This window comes from Oncorhynchus clarkii, chromosome 1, assembly GCF_045791955.1.
Source record: "Oncorhynchus clarkii lewisi isolate Uvic-CL-2024 chromosome 1, UVic_Ocla_1.0, whole genome shotgun sequence".
NCBI lineage: Eukaryota > Metazoa > Chordata > Actinopteri > Salmoniformes > Salmonidae > Oncorhynchus > Oncorhynchus clarkii.
Window position 1 is genome coordinate 26,345,374 of NC_092147.1, and position 20,663 is coordinate 26,366,036.

At 42.7% G+C, this 20,663-nt stretch overlaps 1 protein-coding gene across 2 annotated transcripts in view; it reads right to left on the minus strand.

Annotated features, from left to right (window-relative positions):
- Positions 1–843: 843 nt before the first annotated feature.
- Positions 844–20,663, minus strand: part of LOC139394635 (nuclear pore complex protein Nup93-like) — a 34,436-nt gene continuing 14,616 nt past the window's right edge. The window contains exons 1-19 of one of the 2 annotated variants that reach the window (XM_071142817.1): positions 13,070–13,139; positions 12,280–12,342; positions 8,476–8,604; positions 7,325–7,399; positions 6,482–6,574; positions 6,196–6,335; positions 5,949–6,081; positions 5,636–5,793; positions 5,230–5,395; positions 4,977–5,070; positions 4,193–4,384; positions 3,952–4,078; positions 3,433–3,550; positions 3,095–3,211; positions 2,825–2,943; positions 2,544–2,661; positions 2,321–2,404; positions 1,363–1,491; positions 844–1,109 (exon numbers count right to left, since the gene is read on the minus strand). In XM_071142817.1, the coding sequence (XP_070998918.1) occupies positions 999–1,109; positions 1,363–1,491; positions 2,321–2,404; positions 2,544–2,661; positions 2,825–2,943; positions 3,095–3,211; positions 3,433–3,550; positions 3,952–4,078; positions 4,193–4,384; positions 4,977–5,070; positions 5,230–5,395; positions 5,636–5,793; positions 5,949–6,081; positions 6,196–6,335; positions 6,482–6,574; positions 7,325–7,399; positions 8,476–8,604; positions 12,280–12,342; positions 13,070–13,072 (2,169 nt within the window). In that variant the 5' untranslated portion in view covers positions 13,073–13,139 and the 3' untranslated portion in view covers positions 844–998. Of the gene's footprint in view, positions 1,110–1,362; positions 1,492–2,320; positions 2,405–2,543; positions 2,662–2,824; positions 2,944–3,094; positions 3,212–3,432; positions 3,551–3,951; positions 4,079–4,192; positions 4,385–4,976; positions 5,071–5,229; positions 5,396–5,635; positions 5,794–5,948; positions 6,082–6,195; positions 6,336–6,481; positions 6,575–7,324; positions 7,400–8,475; positions 8,605–12,279; positions 12,343–13,069; positions 13,140–20,663 lie in introns of those variants that run through there. The other variant, XM_071142762.1, reaches the window with a different exon arrangement.

The following is a 20,663-nucleotide window of genomic DNA, read 5'->3' on the forward strand; positions in this document are numbered from 1 at the left end:
TCCAAAGAAACATATTGGCCTTTCTAAGGCAATCAATCCAGTATGACTAGTAGCAAAGAGACATATCATTATCATTTAATTCCTAATAGAAAGCCACCAGCAGGGATACATTTTGTCTGTGTGCCGTTCCATCAACGAAGAGTATACAGTGGATGTTGAATTTTCGTTCTGGCACCCACAAAATCTCATTATCAATGATTTCTCAAAATATATATTTTTAAATCACCAGTTGAGGTGGATTTTAATGTAGAACACACATCTTGTGAATACTTTAATTCAAATGTTTTGCAAGCTTTTGTTCTTCGTGGACCACTGGATTATGGCTTGTGCAATGAATCCCAATTCCCTGTTGCTTCTTGACTATAGACTATAGACTATAGACTATGTCTCAGGGATAGTTTGAGATTTTGGCAAGCCCTTTTTTCTACTTACCCAGTCAGATTTGACATTTTAGTCATTCAGCAGATGCTCTTTTCCAGAACGATTTACAGTGCATATATTTCCTATACTGATGGATACGATTTTTATGCTTGCAGTTTGAGCACCATGAGTTCATCTGACTCGGGGGGAGGCTTCATTGCCAAAAATGTTAACTATCCCTTTTACCATAAAATAATATCAAAAGCCACAATTCATTTTTAAATTAATAATTCCAAATTAATCTTAAGAGTAAAAATATTTCTTTCCGTGTTTTCTTTAAATCCAGGAGGTACTCATACCACTAATCATTTAATAGATGACCATCCATGATGCATAACAATGGAAAAAACAATAAGCAAACTGCCAAACTAAATTAAAATGAATCAAATAGTGGGGTTTATAATTAAATGAATGCATAAGAAATTAAATTGAACTGACATTTTATTTAGATTTATGAAAAAATACAAATATGGAACAACATAAGGACAAAGAAATGGGAAAAATGCTGAAAAAAATAAAATAAATCAGACAGTTGATGAGAAGGATGGGTATGGCTGGGGCTTTGGGGTATTCTGGAGTCAGTTCATTAGGACCTCCATCTGCACCAGCCGGGCATTGGTGTCGCCTGCCATTCGGTATGGGATAATCCCAGCAAACGTGATCAGTGCTCGAGCCTGGCTGCGCAGTTGCTGTTAACAAACACAGAAAATGCCAAAAGGGCATGTTAACATCTTAGAGTTGACAGTGAAATCAACCCTGTGTCAAAACAAGACGGTGCGGTACTCATTATTCAATGAAATAACACATAATAGAGCAGAGGCATGTCTCTACTGCCCAGTCCATCACAACACATAGCCCCCAAAAGTCCCTCAAAGACTTAATAAAGTCCCTCCATTTTTATCCCATGGAAAGTATTGCCCTGAGAGGTCACCATCTCCTCACCGAGTCTCTGTCCTCCATGGATCTCTGTGGTCGACCAGGGGCTCCTGCTGTGGCGCCCTTCAGACGTTTGTACTGCATGAACAGGATGTTCATGGTGGCCAGGAGAACCTCCGACAAATTATGCCTGACCTGGAACAACATTCAAAAGGACAATGCAGGTAAGACCGGGACCTTTGCCACCCAGAGCCCTGCTCACCCTGGCCAGCTCATTTAGTTTCACTGCTTCCTCAAACAGGCCGTTGTCCTCAAAAAGTTCTACATCTGCACCATTGAGAGCATCTTGACTGGCTGCATTACCGCTTGGTATGGCAACTGCTTGGCATCCAAGGCGCTACAGAGGGCAGTGCTTACAGCCCAGTACATCACTGGGCCGAGCTCTATGCTATTCGGAACCTCTATAGCAGGCGATGTCAGAGGAAGGCCCTGCAAATGCTCAAAGACTCCAGCCACCCATGTCATAAACTGTTCCCTCTGCTACTGCACGGCAAGCAGTCAAGATGCACTACGTCTGGAACCAACAGGAGGACCCTGAAAAGCTTCTACCCACAAGCCATGAGACTGCTAAATAGTTTGTTAAATAGTTAAATAGCTACCTGGACTATCTTCATTGACCCTTTTGTACTAACTTTGACTTATCACATTCTACCATTTACTATCTGTCAATTTTATTCCTAGTTATATGTACATATCTACGCCAATTACCTCATACCCCTGCACAATGACTCGGTACTGTATATAGCATTTGTATCTACTATTTGTTTGACTTTTCTATAATTTCTCTATTTTCTTTCTCGCGGCATTGTTGGGAAGGGTCAATAAATAACCATTTCATTGCTACTCCACACCTGTTATTTACTGAGCATGTAATCAATAAAATTAAAATAAATGGATAAAAGATTACATGTACACTTTGGATGTGTGGTGCTGCATACCGAGTGTAATTACAGTGCAGTCTCACCTCATCACTGAAATTACGGAATGCAGCGACCCTCTCCTCCACACTGTCCTGACTCAGAGGGACCAGCTTCAGTCTCTCCATAACCTGACACAAATAGAGAGAGAGAGATACAGGGGAGAAGTTAGGGACCGTTAAAGAAGAGGTCATCATAACTACTATCAGTTCTATCTGAATAAACAGCATTGTAAGCCACCAGGCAGGAAGCCCTGGGTGTCAGACTCACATCGTAGGCTTGGTCTATGTGACCAACATGGTACTCATCAAAGAAGGTCATGAGGTCCAGCAGCAGGTAGAAGGTGCTGTCCACAGACTTCTCTCCAGCAACACCCTGGGTCCGGTACCTGAAACAGAGAACAAGACCACACAGTGAAGTTAGAGAACTTAGCCTCAATGGTCCACTCATCTTTTCTAACACAATTGCTTTCAGTAAGCCTATAAGATGCAATGTCAAACAAGTTCTAATTTCAGTGGTAATGCAGAATGTAGATGATGCCAGGATGTTACCGCTCAGCGATGGCAACAGCAGTGTTCTTCAGTCTCTCCTTATTGGACTGGGTGGAGCCCACTTGGGCAATAACAGGACTCAGCAGCCTGTTCATCAGCTCCAGGACCCTGTCTGGATTCTACAGATCAGAGGAGGAAAATAGAGAAATGTGAGGAGACATTTGATTTTTTTCTACTCTTCGTCTCTATCAACTCGGCCCATTCCTTCACCTAGAGTAAACCCACTGACACTGCTTGACCCCAACGTTTGCCACCCAAAGCCCTGATCACCTTGGTCAGCTCATACAGTTTGACTGCTTCCTCAAACAGGCCCTTGTTCTCTGCCTCCAGCGCCACTTTTGTGATAATTGCTCGCGTGTCTCCGGCAAATTTATCAATCACTCCAGGCTGGGGGAGAAGCACAAGGCACAATCAGCTCTTTGAACAGCCCGAATACACATTCCCGGGTGCCGCGAGCACAATGGAAAAATCAGCAGCACCATGATTGCTTTCACAAAATGGATCATTATGCACAATGAAGTGAATAACATTTAAAGAGGGGTTTGAACCGAGTCTCTTCTCTTAAAACATAAATTTATCATGAGTGAGAACAAAAGTGTGACCATTACCTTCCTGCTGCCATCTTTTTCCAGTCTTCCCAGAAGCATGTCAAACTCTCGACTCTCAATCACCAGCTCGCTAACACAGCACATAAACATGTTTTCTCCTTGGCTGTTTTTTTCATTCCTGTACCCAAAAGGAAGAGAGGATAGACAATCACATATTTGATATAAAAAAAAAAAAACTATTATTTGATACACATAACAGCTTTTAATTAACAATAGAGGTCTGAAGGCTCTAATCAAAACGCTTTATTCTCTTAACCCCAATAGAAAGAGTAAATGACCCAACCAAGGGCATGTGTGAAAGCCTCTGTATTATTCATGGTGAACTGGATTCATGGCCCACTGGCTTATTCATGAGGCCTCATCTCTTCAATCACCCAGAAATCCCCTAACAAAGACTTCATTTTCCCTTCATACCGCCGTGCCTCCAAGTGTTATTGACACACAGTGGAGTGGTGGAGAGGTCTCCCCAACTGAGAGCAGCATCTCTTAGGAGGATGGCTGCAATGTAACTTAACGAACCGTAGGAAGTAGAAGTACTGTAGCGCTTCCCGGGGGTCTGTGGACTCAAACTTGCGTGTGTAGAGCATGAGGAGACGGATGAAGTTGAGCCGTTGGACCATAGGGGGGTCCCCAGCCTCCTGACTCACTGAAACGTAGAAAAACATTCACTTATCAGTAGCCATCAGCTTCAAAACTACAAAAGGTGTGTGACTAGAAATTAAGCAAATGTAGAGGAAGACAAACACGTAGCCTGACGTACACAGTTGTGCACTCTGTCCAGATGACTTGAGCAGCAGCCCTAGCTCGTAGAGAACCAGAGCCACGTGAACAGCATGACTGCGTAGACGCTCCACCCGGAACAGGAAGGCCACAGCAGCCTCAAACTGGGCCGTGAGGAACAGCACCTGGAAGTACAGGAACGGCTGCTGGATGGCTGAGAAGTGGGACTCTCCTGCAGATAAACTCTAAATTATTAGGATCACATTTTGGGAAAGGGAATAGAACATGCTAATTGAATACATATTAATAAAGTCAGAAATGTATTTGCTCCGCATTACAAAGATTCAAAACAATTACAAACAAACCAAAACTATTCCACTTCTACTACTTCGTCATCAACTTGCATTAATCCCTCTCAGTAAAGTTCATGTTCAACTAAGTAGGAAGTAAACATGAATACATCAGCCATTTTGAAAGGCAGCAACCTTATCTATGAGTCACAGTCACCTTGTATTGCACTTGTGTTGAAATGAGCGAGATAACAAGCAATGATTCATCCTTCAGGTGGGAGAGCTTTGCCTCCTTATGTCTGATAAAACTTAAGAAAAGTTTAAGTCTTAAGAGTGAACAGTGAAGCACTTCTTTATCTGAGCAGAGCAGTTCCCAGGGGGGACTGAGAAGTGATGATATTACACAACTCTACTTTAATAGAGTCCTCCAGTCCTAGACAGTATTCTCTCTCAGAACAGAATTAGTATTGAAGGTCTATTTTTGTTCAAATTAGTAGTCTGGCTGTCATGTACCCAGAAGTGTTCTGAACTCACCGTAGTCCTCTAGAAGCTGTTTCTGTAGCTGGGCCAGTGTCAGTCTGTCCTGAGGAGCACTGCTGCCGTCGTCATCGAAGCACACCTGGTTGAGCTGTGGGCATGGAGGAAGGGACAGGTCTACGTTAATGTGAGGGCTCATTTACAATAGGCAAACCTATTTGACCTGATTCTCCCCAACTAGCGCTACGTATCATGTACAGTGGTAAAATATTAATATCCTGACTCTACAGACTGGTCATCAGGCAAGCACCTTGAGCCACAGGTAGTCCTCGGTTTTGTCGGCCACCTCTCCATGGTTGTCTGCGATGTCACACTTCCCAATGAGGCAGTAGACGGCCCTCTTGTAGGGGTCAGCGCTGTTCCTCAGCACTCTGCGGTAGTGGAGACGCAGCTTGTTCTCTGTGGCAGGGGCCAAGCTGAGGAGAGGACACAGCACAGGTCAGACAGAAAGCAGTAGACAGAAAGAGATGGAGAGAAAACGAGTACTAAGGAGATTAGATTTGATTCATATGAGCAAAGAAATCACCCTGGTGCTTTGGTGTTCTGAGCCATAGAGTTACAGCAGGTCAAATTCCAGGAGAAAGTGAAACGGAAAGCTAATCAGCCTTGACCAGTTTACTAACACAGCGGAGGTACATTATGTGTGAGGTTCCTACCGTCTGTCAGGGCTGTTCATATATTCCTGGAACCAGGTCTTGAAGTCTCCCAGCTGGTGCTGAGCCCGGTTCACCACCTGCATGGCAGCCCCCAGGTCCCCACAGCGCAGGCAGTAGTAGATCAGAGCCCAGACTGGGTGACCCTCCACCTCACCATCCTATTATAAACACACACAGCGGAGTTAACCTGCATGTCTCTACACTACACTTAGTAAAAGCGCCAACTGGAATAGTCCAGGGCTATGTAAGGCTGGGCACAGTGCTAATGTCGTTTCTAGCAGAATGTGCTGCAGTGCGGGGGGGACAATAGTACCTGCATGCCTGGCAGAGGCCCTGGTAGCTTGATGTTGAGGAAGCTGCACACCAGCTGATAGGTGCCAGGGACTCCGCCCAGCTGGGCCTGGAGCAGGTTCCCAAACACCGTTACCATGGTGTAGTTCTTGTAGCTGCCGTAGAGGGAACACAAAGAGAAACGTTAGTGGAGGGGTAACTACATGAGTGTATTTTGCAATAAATTTAGGAAGTGTTCTCATTCTAATTCTACGGCTCTCCCCTCTGACCTGTTCTCCAGGAACTGCAGGGCCTGCGTGACGAAAGCCATCTGCATGTCCACAGACGTGCGGCTCTTCAGCGTGTCTTTGGCTGGGACCAGCAGCACGTCTGTCATCTGCTTCACCATCAGCCACATATCTGACACGTTCTGTAGAGACAAACATATATACTCGTTCAGATATACACACTCGTTATCCAAAATGTCCACAACTGGCCATTGGAGAATTTACCAACCCAGCGGAAGACAAACGTAGACAGAGACAAAGGAATGTGGAATGGTTCTGTGAAGCTAACCTTGTCATCCAGGCTGTCTACCACTGAGGCACAGAGGTCTCCCAGGTTGGGCTGGACGTGCCCGTTCACTATCTTCTCATTGAAGATGTAGATCTGAGGCGGAACAAAAGCAGAGAAACACTTACAGATGGGTCAGAGGACAGAGAGGTACTGACAGACTGAATGCTGTCCGTTTCAGCATTAAGACCAGGGGGCCCTGATCCGCACCTCGGTCCCAGTCGTCCCCAGGGAACACTACGAGCGCATAGAGAAGTGATGGATGATGAAAAACAGGACAAAAAGGATGAAAACGTTCAGCAGGTCATCAAAGAAGATCACAAAGAGCAGCATGATGACACCGCAGGCGATATGGCGACACATTCTGTCCTCTTTAACCAGTGGACTAAAACTACAGTGTTCATCGAGTGACTGGGGAGGACGATACAGAGACAGGCTGACCCCTGTGAAATGGGGCAGAGAAATTACCCAGCATGCCCTGGCTCTGCTAGCTAATCAATTTTTTGATCTATTGCTGCCTTGTTTAGCAGGACCCCATAACTATGAAGTGAAGTGCACTACAGTGCAGCTGCATCCTGACTGAGGCTGTGCATCCATTTCAGCCCACGAGGTTCCAGGGCACTTAGCCCCAGGCTGACTGGATGTATTACAGCCTATTAAAGTCTAATATCGTCACATAGGGAAATTTATAAAATACACGAGAGAGAACGGGTTTGGTGATTCACATCTTTGAACATTTTAAGTGAGACTAATTGCAGACTGCACTTCCCTTTTTTTGCTATGTATCGTAGGTATCTCACGTTAAGTGGTGCTGCACTGCAATCAGCGTCAGGCCAAATTACTAACCTGTCGTCCATAGGCTACCTCCACGCTGTCAAGAGCACTCCGCCCAGGAGTCCCTGCGTCACTCACAAAGCTGGGCTGCAACACAAACAGACAGGGAGACGATACAAGTCATTTCACTGAACGTTAAATAGAAAGCTGCCCTGAGAGGACAGGGTAAACCTAAAAAAATGTGAATAAAAGTGTGTAGTTATGTGATGGCGAGAGAAACGAAGGGTTATCGCCTCAATCTTTGTTGCTCATAATTGTAGTCGTGACCAACGTAGCGTGAAAGCCATTGTGAACAAAGCTCACGGTTGAATGCACTCGCATTATAAAATGCACGCACGTACACACAAACATTTATCCAGATCAACCATGTATTCTTGAGAACAAAAGGGACACACCCATACAATGTTCATTCCATGTATAGGGCAGTATAAATGTATATTCCATGTATAGGGCAGTATAAATGTATATTCCATGTATAGGGCAGTATAAATGTATATTCCATGTATAGGGCAGTATAAATGTATATTCCATGTATAGGGCAGTATAAATGCTGTATGAGACATGGCATTATAAGAGAAGAGAGTATAGACAGCAACAACTGAACACAGAAGATAGTTCGTTTCTGGCATAGAGAGTGAACAGCAGGTCACAAATTTAAAATGTAACTGTTGGTTAATAATTCAATAAACACAGGGAAAGACAAATCCAAATCAACTCTAACACACTCCACAAGACAATGTGTAAGAACTACAGTTAGGAAATTATGATTACCACAGCAGTTTTCCTACTGTGCTAAATATCTGGAGCCCTGAAGGTTATCTAAACAGTTACATAAAACAAACATAGCTTTGGTAAAGACTGATAACATTGTGGGAAAACCAAACTGAATGTGCTGGATCATTATCCATTATTAAAAACAGGAGTGCTTGCCATTTATTTTATGAAAAATTAAATATTTAAGGGAAAATCTTGCAAATGGGAGGGGCCTATTGAATTCTGCAACATCCATCTGGGTTAGTAAACATTTTTGATGAGTGCGTATTTATCTCAATGTGGTCAAGTCATATATTATATGTATATAGATTATATCTGGATGTGTGCTTTATGCACTGGAGTTCATAGGGTTTATAGGACAATGATAAACATCAGATGGAGACACTGACCTCTACGTCTTGGCTGAAGTCCAGAGCATCTTCCCCTGCTCCCAGCAAGGTGTGCAGTACTCTCTGCTTCACCTGCTCCCACTGAACCAGCATGGACTCACGGTGGTACTCCTCTGCCAGGAGGAACGTCTGACAGAGAACAAGAAAAGAGAACACATAAGTACGAGAGAGAGAGAGAGAGAGAGAGAGAGAGAGAACCAATTTAATTTGGACAGACCAATTTGAAAATAATTGAGAGAACCAGGCTAGGCTGCATAAATGGGTTAGAAACCACATGATTTGTTTAAAATAGCCAACGCTGCAAAAACTCTCGCCATGGGAGATACAGTTTCTTCAGAAAGTATTCACACCCCTGGATTCCTTCCACATTTTGAATTGGTTAAATTGAGATTGTGTGTGACTCTACACACAATACCCCATCCATAATGTCAAAGTGGAATTATGTTTTTAGATATCATTGCAAATTAATCAAAAATGAAAAGCTGAAATGTCTTGAGTCAATAAGTATTCAACCCTTTTGTTATGGCAAGCTTAAATACGTTCAGGAGTAAAAACTTGCCTAACAAGTCACATAATAAGTTGCATGGACTCACTGTGTGCAATTGTGTTTAACAAGATTTTTTAAACGACTACCTCATCTCTGTACCCCACACATACGTAAAATTCTAAGGTCCCTCGGTCAAGCAGTGAATTTCAAACCCAGATTCAACCAAAGGCCAGGGAGGTTTTCCAATGCCTCGCAAAGGGTGGCACATATTGGCAGATGGATAAAAAAACAATAAAAACATTGTATATGAGCATTTCAAAGTTATTAATTACACTTTGGATGGTGTATCAATACACCCAGTCACTACAAAGATACAGGCATCCTAACTCAGTTGCCGGAGAGGAAGGAAACCGCTCAGCGATGTCACCAAGAGGCCAATGGTGACTTAAAACAGTTCGTTTTCTTCAATCACAGCCATTTGATTTGATTTGATTTAAACTCTGAAGCTGGATCAACAACATTGTACTTACTCCACAATACTAACCTAAATGACAGAGTGAAAAGAAGGAAGCCTGTACAGAATAAAAATATTCCAAAACACGCATCCTGTTTGCAATAAGGCACTAAAGTAAAACTACAAAAATATGGCAAAGAAATTCACTTTATGTCCTGAATACAAAGCGTTATGTTTGGGGAAAATCCAACAACATTTCACTGAGTACCACTCCTCATATTTTCAAGCATGGTGGTGGCTGCATCATGTTATGGATATGCATGTCATCGGCAAGGACTAGGGAGTTTTTTAGGATAAAATGAATTGGAATAGAGATAAGCACAGGCAAAATCCTAGAGGAAAACCTGGTTCTGCTATCCAAGTTCACTTTTCAGCAGGTCATTAACCTACAACAAGGACAAATATACACTTGAGTTGCTTTCCAAGAGAAATGTTCTTGAGTGGCCTAGTCACAGTTTTGACTTAAATCAGCATGAAAATCTATGAAAAGACTTTGCTGTCTAGCAATGATCAACAACCAACTTGACAGAGCTTGAAGAATTTTTAAAGAATAATGTGCAAATATTGTCCAATTCAGGTGTGCAACGCTTTAGAGACTTAACAAAAAAAAAAACTCACAGCTGTAATCACTGCCAAATGTGATTCTAACATGTATTGACTCAGGAGTGTGAATACCTATGTAAATGAGATATTTCTGTATTTCATTTGCAATAAATTTCTAAAAACATGTTTTCACTTTGTCATTATGGGGTATTGGGTATAGATGAATGAGAGAAAAAAAAAAATACATTTCTATTCAGGCTATAACACAAAATGTGCAATAAGTCAAGGGGTATGAATACTTTCTGAAGGCACTTTATCTGTGCACAATAAACACCTCCAATCACCCATGCAGGCATCCTGGGGCCCCACACAGTAAAAGTGAGATCTGGGACTATGCGGCCTCTTCAAACTGGCTCATGCCCTGTGATGCCTGGGTGTGTGGAGGGATGGGATTGTGACGCTAAAGTGGGTCTGCATTTATGGCTGGTCCAGATTTAGCCAAGAACCGATTAGAATCCAGAGACCTTATCTATCTCAATCCCACTGGGACAGTGGATGCTAATTAGAACTGTTCCTAATTAAACCTGGTCTGAACTCATGCAGAGGAAACCATTTTAGAAAGATAATAGGCAAAGGGTTTATATTGGTACAAGGTGAACAAGTCATGATTGACAACACAGGGTACGGGTTTATTATTTGTATTAAAAAGTGTGAGACAGATTGCAACTATAGCCTATTCAGGAGAACATTTGGTATGTCAAGATGTCATGGAGGGAAACCTCTGGCTATACAAGAGCAGAGTGTGAGATTTATCAATATGAACGTTTGCTTGAGCCGGTGCGTAGATTTACGCATAGCCATGACCAGTGGTTGAATAAAGGAACTGCTTGTCAAGCGTAGGATGTGGAAAATATATGTGAGAGTTAATTGTATTTTCATTGAGACCATATCAGTGCATTTGTTACAATAATAATCCCTATAAAGTACAGTCATTTGTTAAATTAGTGGCACATATGAAAGTTAAACTTTAATGAAATACAACAAAAGACTGAGATAATGGGAAATGGAATGAGAGATGGCTGATTTTGCTCGGTTGGAAGATTTAGCACACGCTGCATTTCGCAGAGTGAGCTTTTTTAGAAACAGGTAGGACTATTTTTGCAGAAACGACAGATTGGTTTTGGGAAACTATATCTGATGAGCCAATCTTATAGGATCCTTGCGAGGATTTAAAACCCATTTAGAAAGGCCAATCCGGTAAACATCAGTGTTATCTACCCTCAGGTTTTTGGCAACGGGCACTTTTCAGCGGGAGCTTGCCCATCGGCATCTCAAATCCCTTGATGAACCAATGTTTTGTATGCAATAACATACAAACCGCAACATACAATTTCCATAAACCAAAGCACAACAGGGGTTTCTTTGCCACCCAATGGTTTCCCAAATACTAACGGCGCAATAGACGGCACCCATATCGCCATTAAAGAGCCATCCCAAAACGAGTTAAAACTATGTGAATAGAAAAGGCTTCCACTCAATGTGCAGGTGACGTGATACGCAATAAAACGTTGCTGAATGTGTTGGCCAGGTGGAACGCACAACTCGTTCATTTTGCAAAACAGCCATGCTGGTCTATACGCCTACAGGAGGGTGCTGTTGAGGATGAATGGCATATTGGCGAGTGTTGCCTACTCATTTGAAGTATATTGCCATTGGTAAAGCAACTTAGAACTGTCTTAATGGTCCTCTCTTTGTAGCTTTATTACATTTTACTGGTCAAACCACAACTGGGCGAGTGAAATAAAACCTTTTTGTTGTATTCAATCTCTGACACTAGCACCTCTATTTCAGTCTCGGAAAAGTGATTTTTTTAATAGCTTTTTGGGGTTGTGCCGTTGTAGGCTATTTCATGGTACAGCGTTGTATATTCCCACAGGTTTAAAGGGATGATTGTCTATATGGTTAATTAGGGGCGTTTCGAAATGCTAATAGCCTAGGTTGTGCAAACAATTGATATTTATCAACAGATCTCCTACCAGTGTGCATATGATGCTCATAGGATTGTTTGACAAATCACACTTTTTCTGTGTACGAACAATCTAATTTCCTTCCGTAAGTAGTATTTTAGAATAGTTTCAACGCAATATTGATAAATGAAGCCCCAGGTATGTTAAAGCCAAATGGGATTATTAGATGTGAACATGGGGTGCAGAGAGGGTGTGGTCATGGCAAACCAGTCAGCCAAGAGAGTGCCACTTACCCTGCGACGTGACTCCTCGATTGCAGAGAGCAGCGCATTGTCCCTCTCATTCTTCAGAAAGCCCTGGAAAGACAGAAATGCTGGAGGTTAGAATGGCTTTAACCAACATTCCACTTGACCACAGTCAGTCATGCTAGCTGCAAGGGCTAACTAAGGAGAAGAACTATCATCATGAACGCTGTGCTAAAAATGAGAGGCCAGCAATCAGGGCTTAGCAACTTCATGTTCTTAGTAGCCGTAGAAGCCTCCTCCTGACCTGACATTCTAACCACTCAAAAATAACTCCTGTTACGTATCTTGTCAAGCGTTAAGCCATTTTCATGCTCCATCCCATCCCCACAAACCCAGAGCCCATCTCAAGGCATTTTACAGCTAATTCAACGAAGCCTGACTGATGATGAGCACCAGTCGATTAGACGCACCGCACCTGGCCCTTTGTCCTCGTATCATCCCATCTTCAATTTCCTACCTTAGGGAACAAACTCCACAGTGGGCTGAGATTCATCAGCATCTACATTCAACTGAATAACATGATATAAAAGAGACGGATGGATGCATCTTGAAGAGACTAAAATGTTCGTCTGTCTGCTGTCTCACTTCCTTAAGGGGTCAAAATGGTGATATAACAAGCCTACCTTTCAGTACCAAAATAAAATAAAAATGCCATTACTATTGCAATACCTACATACAAGGAACTCAAATTGACATCTTGTTTTGTCATGTTAGTCATGGGTTTAATTCATGAGCAAATTTGCACACAGCTGTGTAGGTGCACGTAGACTGTTCTCACCATCTCACATAGAGTAAGCGAATTAATGTACACTTTGGCACGCACAGAGAAACATCAGCCTCCACTCCTTCCGATGTCCGAAGAGAAAGAGAAAACATTTTGTACCCAGAACAGGCAGAACCGCCCTCGTAGTGGACGTTGCCACAAGGCAGCCAGCCAGCCCGAGAGGTGGGGGAATAAAACTCACCCACCCAGACACAGAGCAATGTAAAAGAGGGCGGTGGTTGAGGGGTCAATGCATCTAAACTAGGGTGGGGTTAGAAGCAAAGAATAAGATATAGCCTACTAAAAAAAGGGTGGTGCTGAATCGTCCATAGAGCCATCGCGGATCGTTAGGAAACCAAATTCCAGCCCATGAATGAATGGTACCACAGTGGTGACCAGCTTGCCACAATGACACAGATACCCTGATAGTCAGCACAATGGATGTCACTCTCACTACGCCCATTCTCTGTGATCGTGGACACTGGCTTTAACAACTAGGCTAAATGCCAGCCACACCCTTTTACAATGTGAGGACATTTATTTGCCTTAAAAATCTGATAATTTAGTCTATCGTTGCCTTCCATATTCCATAAGTCTGCTACAGAGGAATAACCGACAGACAATCTCATGCCTTTTAGAGTGGAATTTCCTTTTATGCAGACAAGACATTTTTAAAGCTGAAAAGGGTAATGTCATACTTTAGTCTGCGATTAAGGCCTGCAATTCACAATGGCACACATTTACACTTCCTCGCACAGCAATAGGAGATACTACTGAAATATGTAAAAAATTTAAATAAACGGTAGAACTGGCGAAAAAAAGAAAAGAGCAAATGGAAGCCTAATGGATTTCGTATTTTCCAGGTGTCAGTATGATATATATATAGTAGTCTATCCCCTTCTCTCAGATAATGGGCCTTTTCCTGCAGACTGTCTCGGCACCTGTCATCTCTAGGAGGGACCGCGCAGCATCCCGTCCAGCCCTCCCCACCTCACCTCGCCCTGCCTCAGCCCCTCCCCCTTCGCCACAGGCTCAAACCTTCCCCACAGGCTCAAACCCTCCCCACAGGCTCAAACCCTCGCCCCAGTCTGTCCAATCCATCACATCACCAGACATCAGAGTGGCAGCAGTCCGCATCTTGACTGACAGCTATAAATTATCATTGACTTATTACTTCAGCAGCCGACCGTCAAATGACAAGTGTAAATGAACAGTGCGGAGAGTGCGAGAGGGGGGAGGCTGAGGCTTTTCAGTATCACAAGCAATAAGAGCAGTACCTATACTCTATTAAAAAGATAAATCAAAGGAAGATTTCCTGCTATATCTTGCCAATTAAATTTCTTGCTCAGTCATTGTGCTCGGTCCTCCCATCGTCTGTGGCAGAGAAAGGAGCGCCCCCCTCAGGAGATTCTGCTCTCCAAACAAAACAGGTTCTACCCAGTTTGCACCCTAAGAGCTGACAATGGAGCTATTTATATACTAGGAGAGCTCAGGTCAAGTCTCCAAACACAGAAAGACACACAGAGAATACATCTGAATAAATGTATACATTTCCTAGTGAACTGGCATTATGTGGAAGAATATAACAAGTACCAAGATTAGGCTATGCTTTTCATTCTATGGTTTCCAGAAAGTGAAGGGTCAAAAGGGAGGGGGAACTTATCCGCATTTCAATTTGTTTTATTTCAAAACCGTACACTTTAGGCTATCATTTCAAATGTAGGTTCTAAACTCCCTGAGTAACGGACAAAGAAGCTGTAAACTCCCTGGATCTTTTATTCATGGCATATATCCAGCCAAATACACATGTGCAGTATGTAACATATATAGCCAGCTGGTCTGACTCGAGAACCTTCTCCTACATAATTGTATTGTCCCTCAATTTGTGTGGCGTATGCATACGATTTCGCAAGAACAGAAAACATTCACTATAGTTCACTAAAGTAGAACTCAAGAAAAAAAAGGACAGCATAGGAATAAATGTACATGTAACACATGGACCATATCACGGTGCTGATTCGTGTCACATACATACAATTCTTCCCAGGGCTCAGTCAAACGAGCAGTCTAAAGGTTCACAAATCATAGTGATTTTACTGTGTCTGTACATAGTTACAACATCACACGCAGAAAGCATTCTAGAACATCTTAAAATCAATTCTCTATCATCTGGATTTACATGTTGAATTCTATGTTTCATCCTTTTCCCTTAGTTCTGCATGTAATGTACTGATGCTCAGCAGTTCCAGAGATACAAAGAAAAAAGTGTGATGGGTCAGTAGCTGAAAACCTGCATCTTCATTTACTCTGTGACAATGAGCGGAGCAGGGGAGGTGAAACCCCACCCTTATGCCACCACTTCCTGTGTGGAGAATAAGCATTCATATAACTGACCATCACCATCTTCATAGTCACAGACAGATGGTGACAGAGTGAGATAGAGGAAAGAGAAGGTGACAGACAGATCGTGACAGAGACAGAGCAGATGTACAAACGCAGAGTGTCTGTGTGTGGAGGCAATACTCACTCATGCTGTGGCTCAGCCTGCCAGGCAGGGAGAGAGAGGAGAGGTGCAGGTAACCAGGTGTAGACAGACCTATGCCTGACACTAAACGCACAGCCGTCTCCATCTGAAGAACTGAGCAGGCGCCATTCTGGGGCGTTTTCGGACCATCCTCTGACAGGCCCGCATCGCAGACGCTGCACCTTCCTCACCCAATGTGGGCCACCGGTGTGAACCCAGAGATGTGCCACATGAAGGGTTACTGTAGGCTGTTTTATTGTTGGAGGACTATACCAAGTCAGCCCTCAGACGCAGGGGGGAGATCAAGGAGGAGTAATTGCTCAACCTCACAGGCCTTCCTCTCTCTATCAGCAGATCCTCCCCCGCCGCCTGCTTCTTTCCAGCATCCCTGCCGTCCTCTTCTCTCAGTGCCACTCATTTCTTCCTTTTTTTTTTTAATACATCTATGCATCCTTCCCCTTTTCCTCCTCCCCTAGCGCAATGCAATTATGGTAATGGTTTTTCTCCCCTCTGCTGATGGCTTCCGACATCCTGTCCAGAAATTGGGCTAATAATCCTCTTAAGGAGTCATGTTTAGTTAATGAGAAGGGTGCAGTGGCTTCTCAGGGGGGCATACAGAGTACACAGCTGCACAGACCAGACATGCTGCACATGTGAAGCTATTTAACCAAAGTCTGCTGTAGCAGCAGCTGCGCTTATCAGACTGTCCAGAGAATACATGCCATCACTATAGCTGCTCTCAGAGAAAGATGGGGGAGGGAGAGAAAGAGGGGGAGGGAGCAGAAAGCAGGAACAGAAAAAGATGGAATTGAAAAACTGGGAAAGAGAGAAAGACACTTCTCCTTTTCGCCATTTTATCATTGGACTGTGATCCAGCTCTCTTTCCATGCCTTTCTCGCCTCTATTCGATCTTCATTTCAGTTACATTCTGTCAATTTTCTCTTCTTTCTCTGTATCTTTCCCTTGGATATGTCTATCACCCCTTTCTCACTCTCATTCCTTCTTCATCTCCATCCTCACTGATGTGAGCCATGCCTCAACACATACAAATATAACAAATGTAAAAAAGGTGGGCTATATACATACCTTAAACTTAAATGTGGGAAATCATATGCATTACCACCCAAATATACTACAGACATCATTCACACCCCAATTCCTCTGTGAGCCACCCACAGAGATAAGAGCGGCTACGCCTCATCAGCATCCAGCATTTCCTTTGTCTTCTTAAGCTTCTCTTTGAGCACTTGAACATACAGTACTACACAGTGAAATCACACTCAATGTAAAGAATACCACACAATATTATTACCAGTGCCTAGGCTACTGAAAAGACTAAGCTATGAATGCAGTGCAGACAATAGGGGAAATACCATTCAGTTCCACTGACTGCACATAGGCTACCACATACAAATATCATCTCCTGGACTAGCCTAATTGTCGTGACTAATAAATAGCTGAAAAGGGTGGCAATCCATAGACTGCTAAGTAATATTTTATAACTAATCAAAGCACACAGTTTGTAACATAGGATATTTGAAGAAAAGTGAATTGTATTGTCCAACAGTTTGATGATAAATCTTCAATAGCTTTTTATTGTGGCTTGACTTAACTCTACAGAGGCTCCCTGCCCGTAAGGTTAACACGAGACACCAGTAATGTGAGAGTAATACTAGCTTTATACAGCAAGGTCACAGTTTTTCTAAAGAAATGTTCCATTAATTGCCCATGAAAACTGTCATGTGAAAATATGGACAGGAATGCAAAGGTATGCACAGTGGAGGGGGAGGATAAAAAGTACAGAACAGTAGAAGGCCAGCCACTTCCCACTGTGTCTGGCCCACGCACTCAACTGAGTCCAGCTAAAAAGGCCTTGTTAAATCCTGCAACAGGGCTAAGTGCACTTCCAGTAAAACCAAGGCTCCATCCGGCCGGCCCACCACATGCAAGGTTGGGGATTATGAGTGGGAGAGGTAGCACTGGGTTCATCAGAAATTGAGGCGATCAATACAGAAATATAACACCCCAGTCATTCACTAACTATCTGCTGCCTTCCCATCCACCACAACCCTGTCATAGGCCTAATTTGTATGATCATTTCCTGATGTGTGGACGACACCCTCTTCTAGAATAGGCTAATCAATGCATTTGATACAGCAACAATATTATTAAACACTGCTAAAATTAATATTGTAGGGTCAAACCAATTAAGAGCAAGAGAGAACATTGTGTGTTAACGTTTGACGGTCTGGGTGTGGCCAGAGGATGGTACTCCGTCTTCAAGCCTCATCATTTTCTCATGTGCTTTTACATGTGACTACTAAGCACAATGGAATAACAGTACAGACTGGTGCTAATCTTCTTTTTCAACATACTGCACATTGACTGGAGGTTGTTCCCGTTTCCCTTCATCTGAGACAGTTCAGACTGTTCCCACTAAATGGCTTCAGATTTGCAGAAACATCATCCGTTGATGTAACAATTGGCAGAAAGTAAGAGCTACCATTAACTGATTAGCAGGCATTTCACATTTCATTGACTTGCATAAAAACCCAGGGAACATCATCCCAGCTGCAATTCATCAGCACACATGGAGGATGGGGAAAAGCCAGTGTGTAAACAAAAGAAAAACAAATAAAATGCCTCCATATTGACTTTTGTAAAACAGCCCCAGCTCGCAGGTGGACACTGGACAGGGTTTGGAATAGTGATGGGGAAGAAATATAATCCATACAGTTACATGTTGGGATATTATTTTTGATGATACATCATATTGTTTTGACAATATTGTAATATTATTTTTGCGCTAGTTGGCTGTAACTGCATCAAAACTTCATAGCTAGTGATGAGCAATTAGTGCTTTTTCAGGGGGGTGGTTCAGTTTCGGCTAGATTTGTTATCACGGTTTTCGATTCCGGTTTCGATTATTTGCACTATGCATTACGTGGGTTGAATGAAGTAACACAGAATAAAACTATAAATTTAAAAAAGTCCCATGAACTGCTTAGTAGTGACTTGCCTGGTTTAAATAAAAGGTTAATTAACAATTTATTCACCTTACTTTAATAAAAAATGTCAGGTGTATATTATTTGATTAGTCTAACATTTAATTCCAAGTCTTCTCATCTAGTTCTTTAAAGTAAATAAGGAATACTTTTATGACTGCTGAATACCAACTATCAATCACTTAGACCATGTATTTTCAGATAGAGATACCTCGGGAAGAAACAGCTGCTCTCTGTATCCCCTCACAATCACACATTCTTTCCTCTTCCATAGCAGGTGTAAAAGAAACAGACCGGACAAGTAGATGTGCATGGGATTATGGTCATTTTAGTTAATTACCACGTTTTATGAGCTAAACTACCTAGAATATTGTCCTGTTGGAAACTATAACTCCCTGCTACATCTCACAGTTTGGGCTGGATATTTATCTCTAGAGAAACTCATGAGCTCACAGAAAAAACCCTCCAAAATGGAATTCAAATAATTGAACGGATGTTGGTCAATGAGTTCTTTAAAAAGGTAAAATAACCAACGTTTCAGTAAACCGCTCAGCACGATTCCATAGCTTGTTCTCCAACTTCTTTTGAAATAGAGTACCAATTGGTTTTCAGCACTTTCATTTCCATGACTGATCAAAACAAAATGTTCTCAAGGCTCTCTCTTGTCCCTCTGCAGCAGACAATATGAGGTGAGCAATATGTTTGGAACATTACAATAAATTCACAGCATCAAATCGCAACACGAATCGTATCAGCGCCAAAGTATTGTGATATTGTATTGTGAGGTCCCCGGCAATTCCCGGCCCTAGTTTGAAACCCAGTATAATATGGCTGGTATCCATTTAGGTTCGGAACACATTACAGCACCACTTGATCATCAATTGGTTATTCCATAGCTAGTAAAAATACAAGTATACCAAACATTAGGAACACATTCCTAATGTTGAGTTGCAATATTCGTCGGGACATGGACTCTACAGTTGTGGCCAAAGGTTTTGAGAATGACACAAATATTAATTTCCACAAAGTTTGCTGCTTCAGTATCTTTAGATATTTTTGTCAGATGTTACTATGGAATACTGAAGTATAATTACAAGCATTTCATAAGTGTCAAAGGTTTTATTGACAATTACATGAAGTTGATGCAAAAAGTCAATATTTGCAGTGTTGACCCTTCTTTTTCAAGACCTCTGCAATCCAACCTGGCATGCTGTCAATTAACTTCTGGGCCACTTCCTGACTGATGGCAGCCCATTCTTGCATAATCAATGCTTGGAGTTTGTCAGAATTGTGGGTTTTTGTTTGTCCACCCGCCTCTTGAGGATTGACCACAAGTTCTCAATGGGATTAAGGTCTGAGGAGTTTCCTGGCCATGGACCCAAAATATTGATGTTTTGTTTCCTGAGCCACTTAGTTATCACTGTTGCCTTATGGCAAGGTGCTCTATCATGCGGGAAAAGGAATTGTTTGTCACCAAACTGTTCCTGGATGGTTGGGAGAAGTTGCTCTCGGAGGATGTGTTGGTACCATTCTTTATTCATGGCTGTGTTCTTAGGCAAAATTGTGAATGAGCCCACTCCCTTGGCTGAGAAACAACCCCACACATGAATGGGCTCAGGATGCTTTACTGTTGGCATGACACAGGACTGATGGTAGCACTCACCTTGTCTTCTCCGGACAAGCTTTTTTCCAGATGCCCCAAACAATCAGAAAGGGGATTCATCAGAGAAAATGACTTTACCCCAGTCCTCAGCAGTCCAATCCCTGTACCTTTTGCAGAATATCAGTCTGTCCCTGATGTTTTTCCTGGAGAGAAGTGGCTTCTTTGCTGCCCTTCTTGACACCAGGCCATCCTCCAAAAGTCTTTCCCTCACTGTGCATGCAGATGCACTCACACCTGCCTGCTGCCATTCCTGAGCAAGCTCTGTACTGGTGGTGCCCTGATCCCGCAGCTGAATCAACTTTAGGAGACGGTCCTGGCGCTTGCCGGACTTTCTTGGGCGCCCTGAAGCCTTCTTCACAACAATTTAACCGCTCTCCTTGAAGTTCTTGATGATGCGATAAATGGTTGATTTAGGTG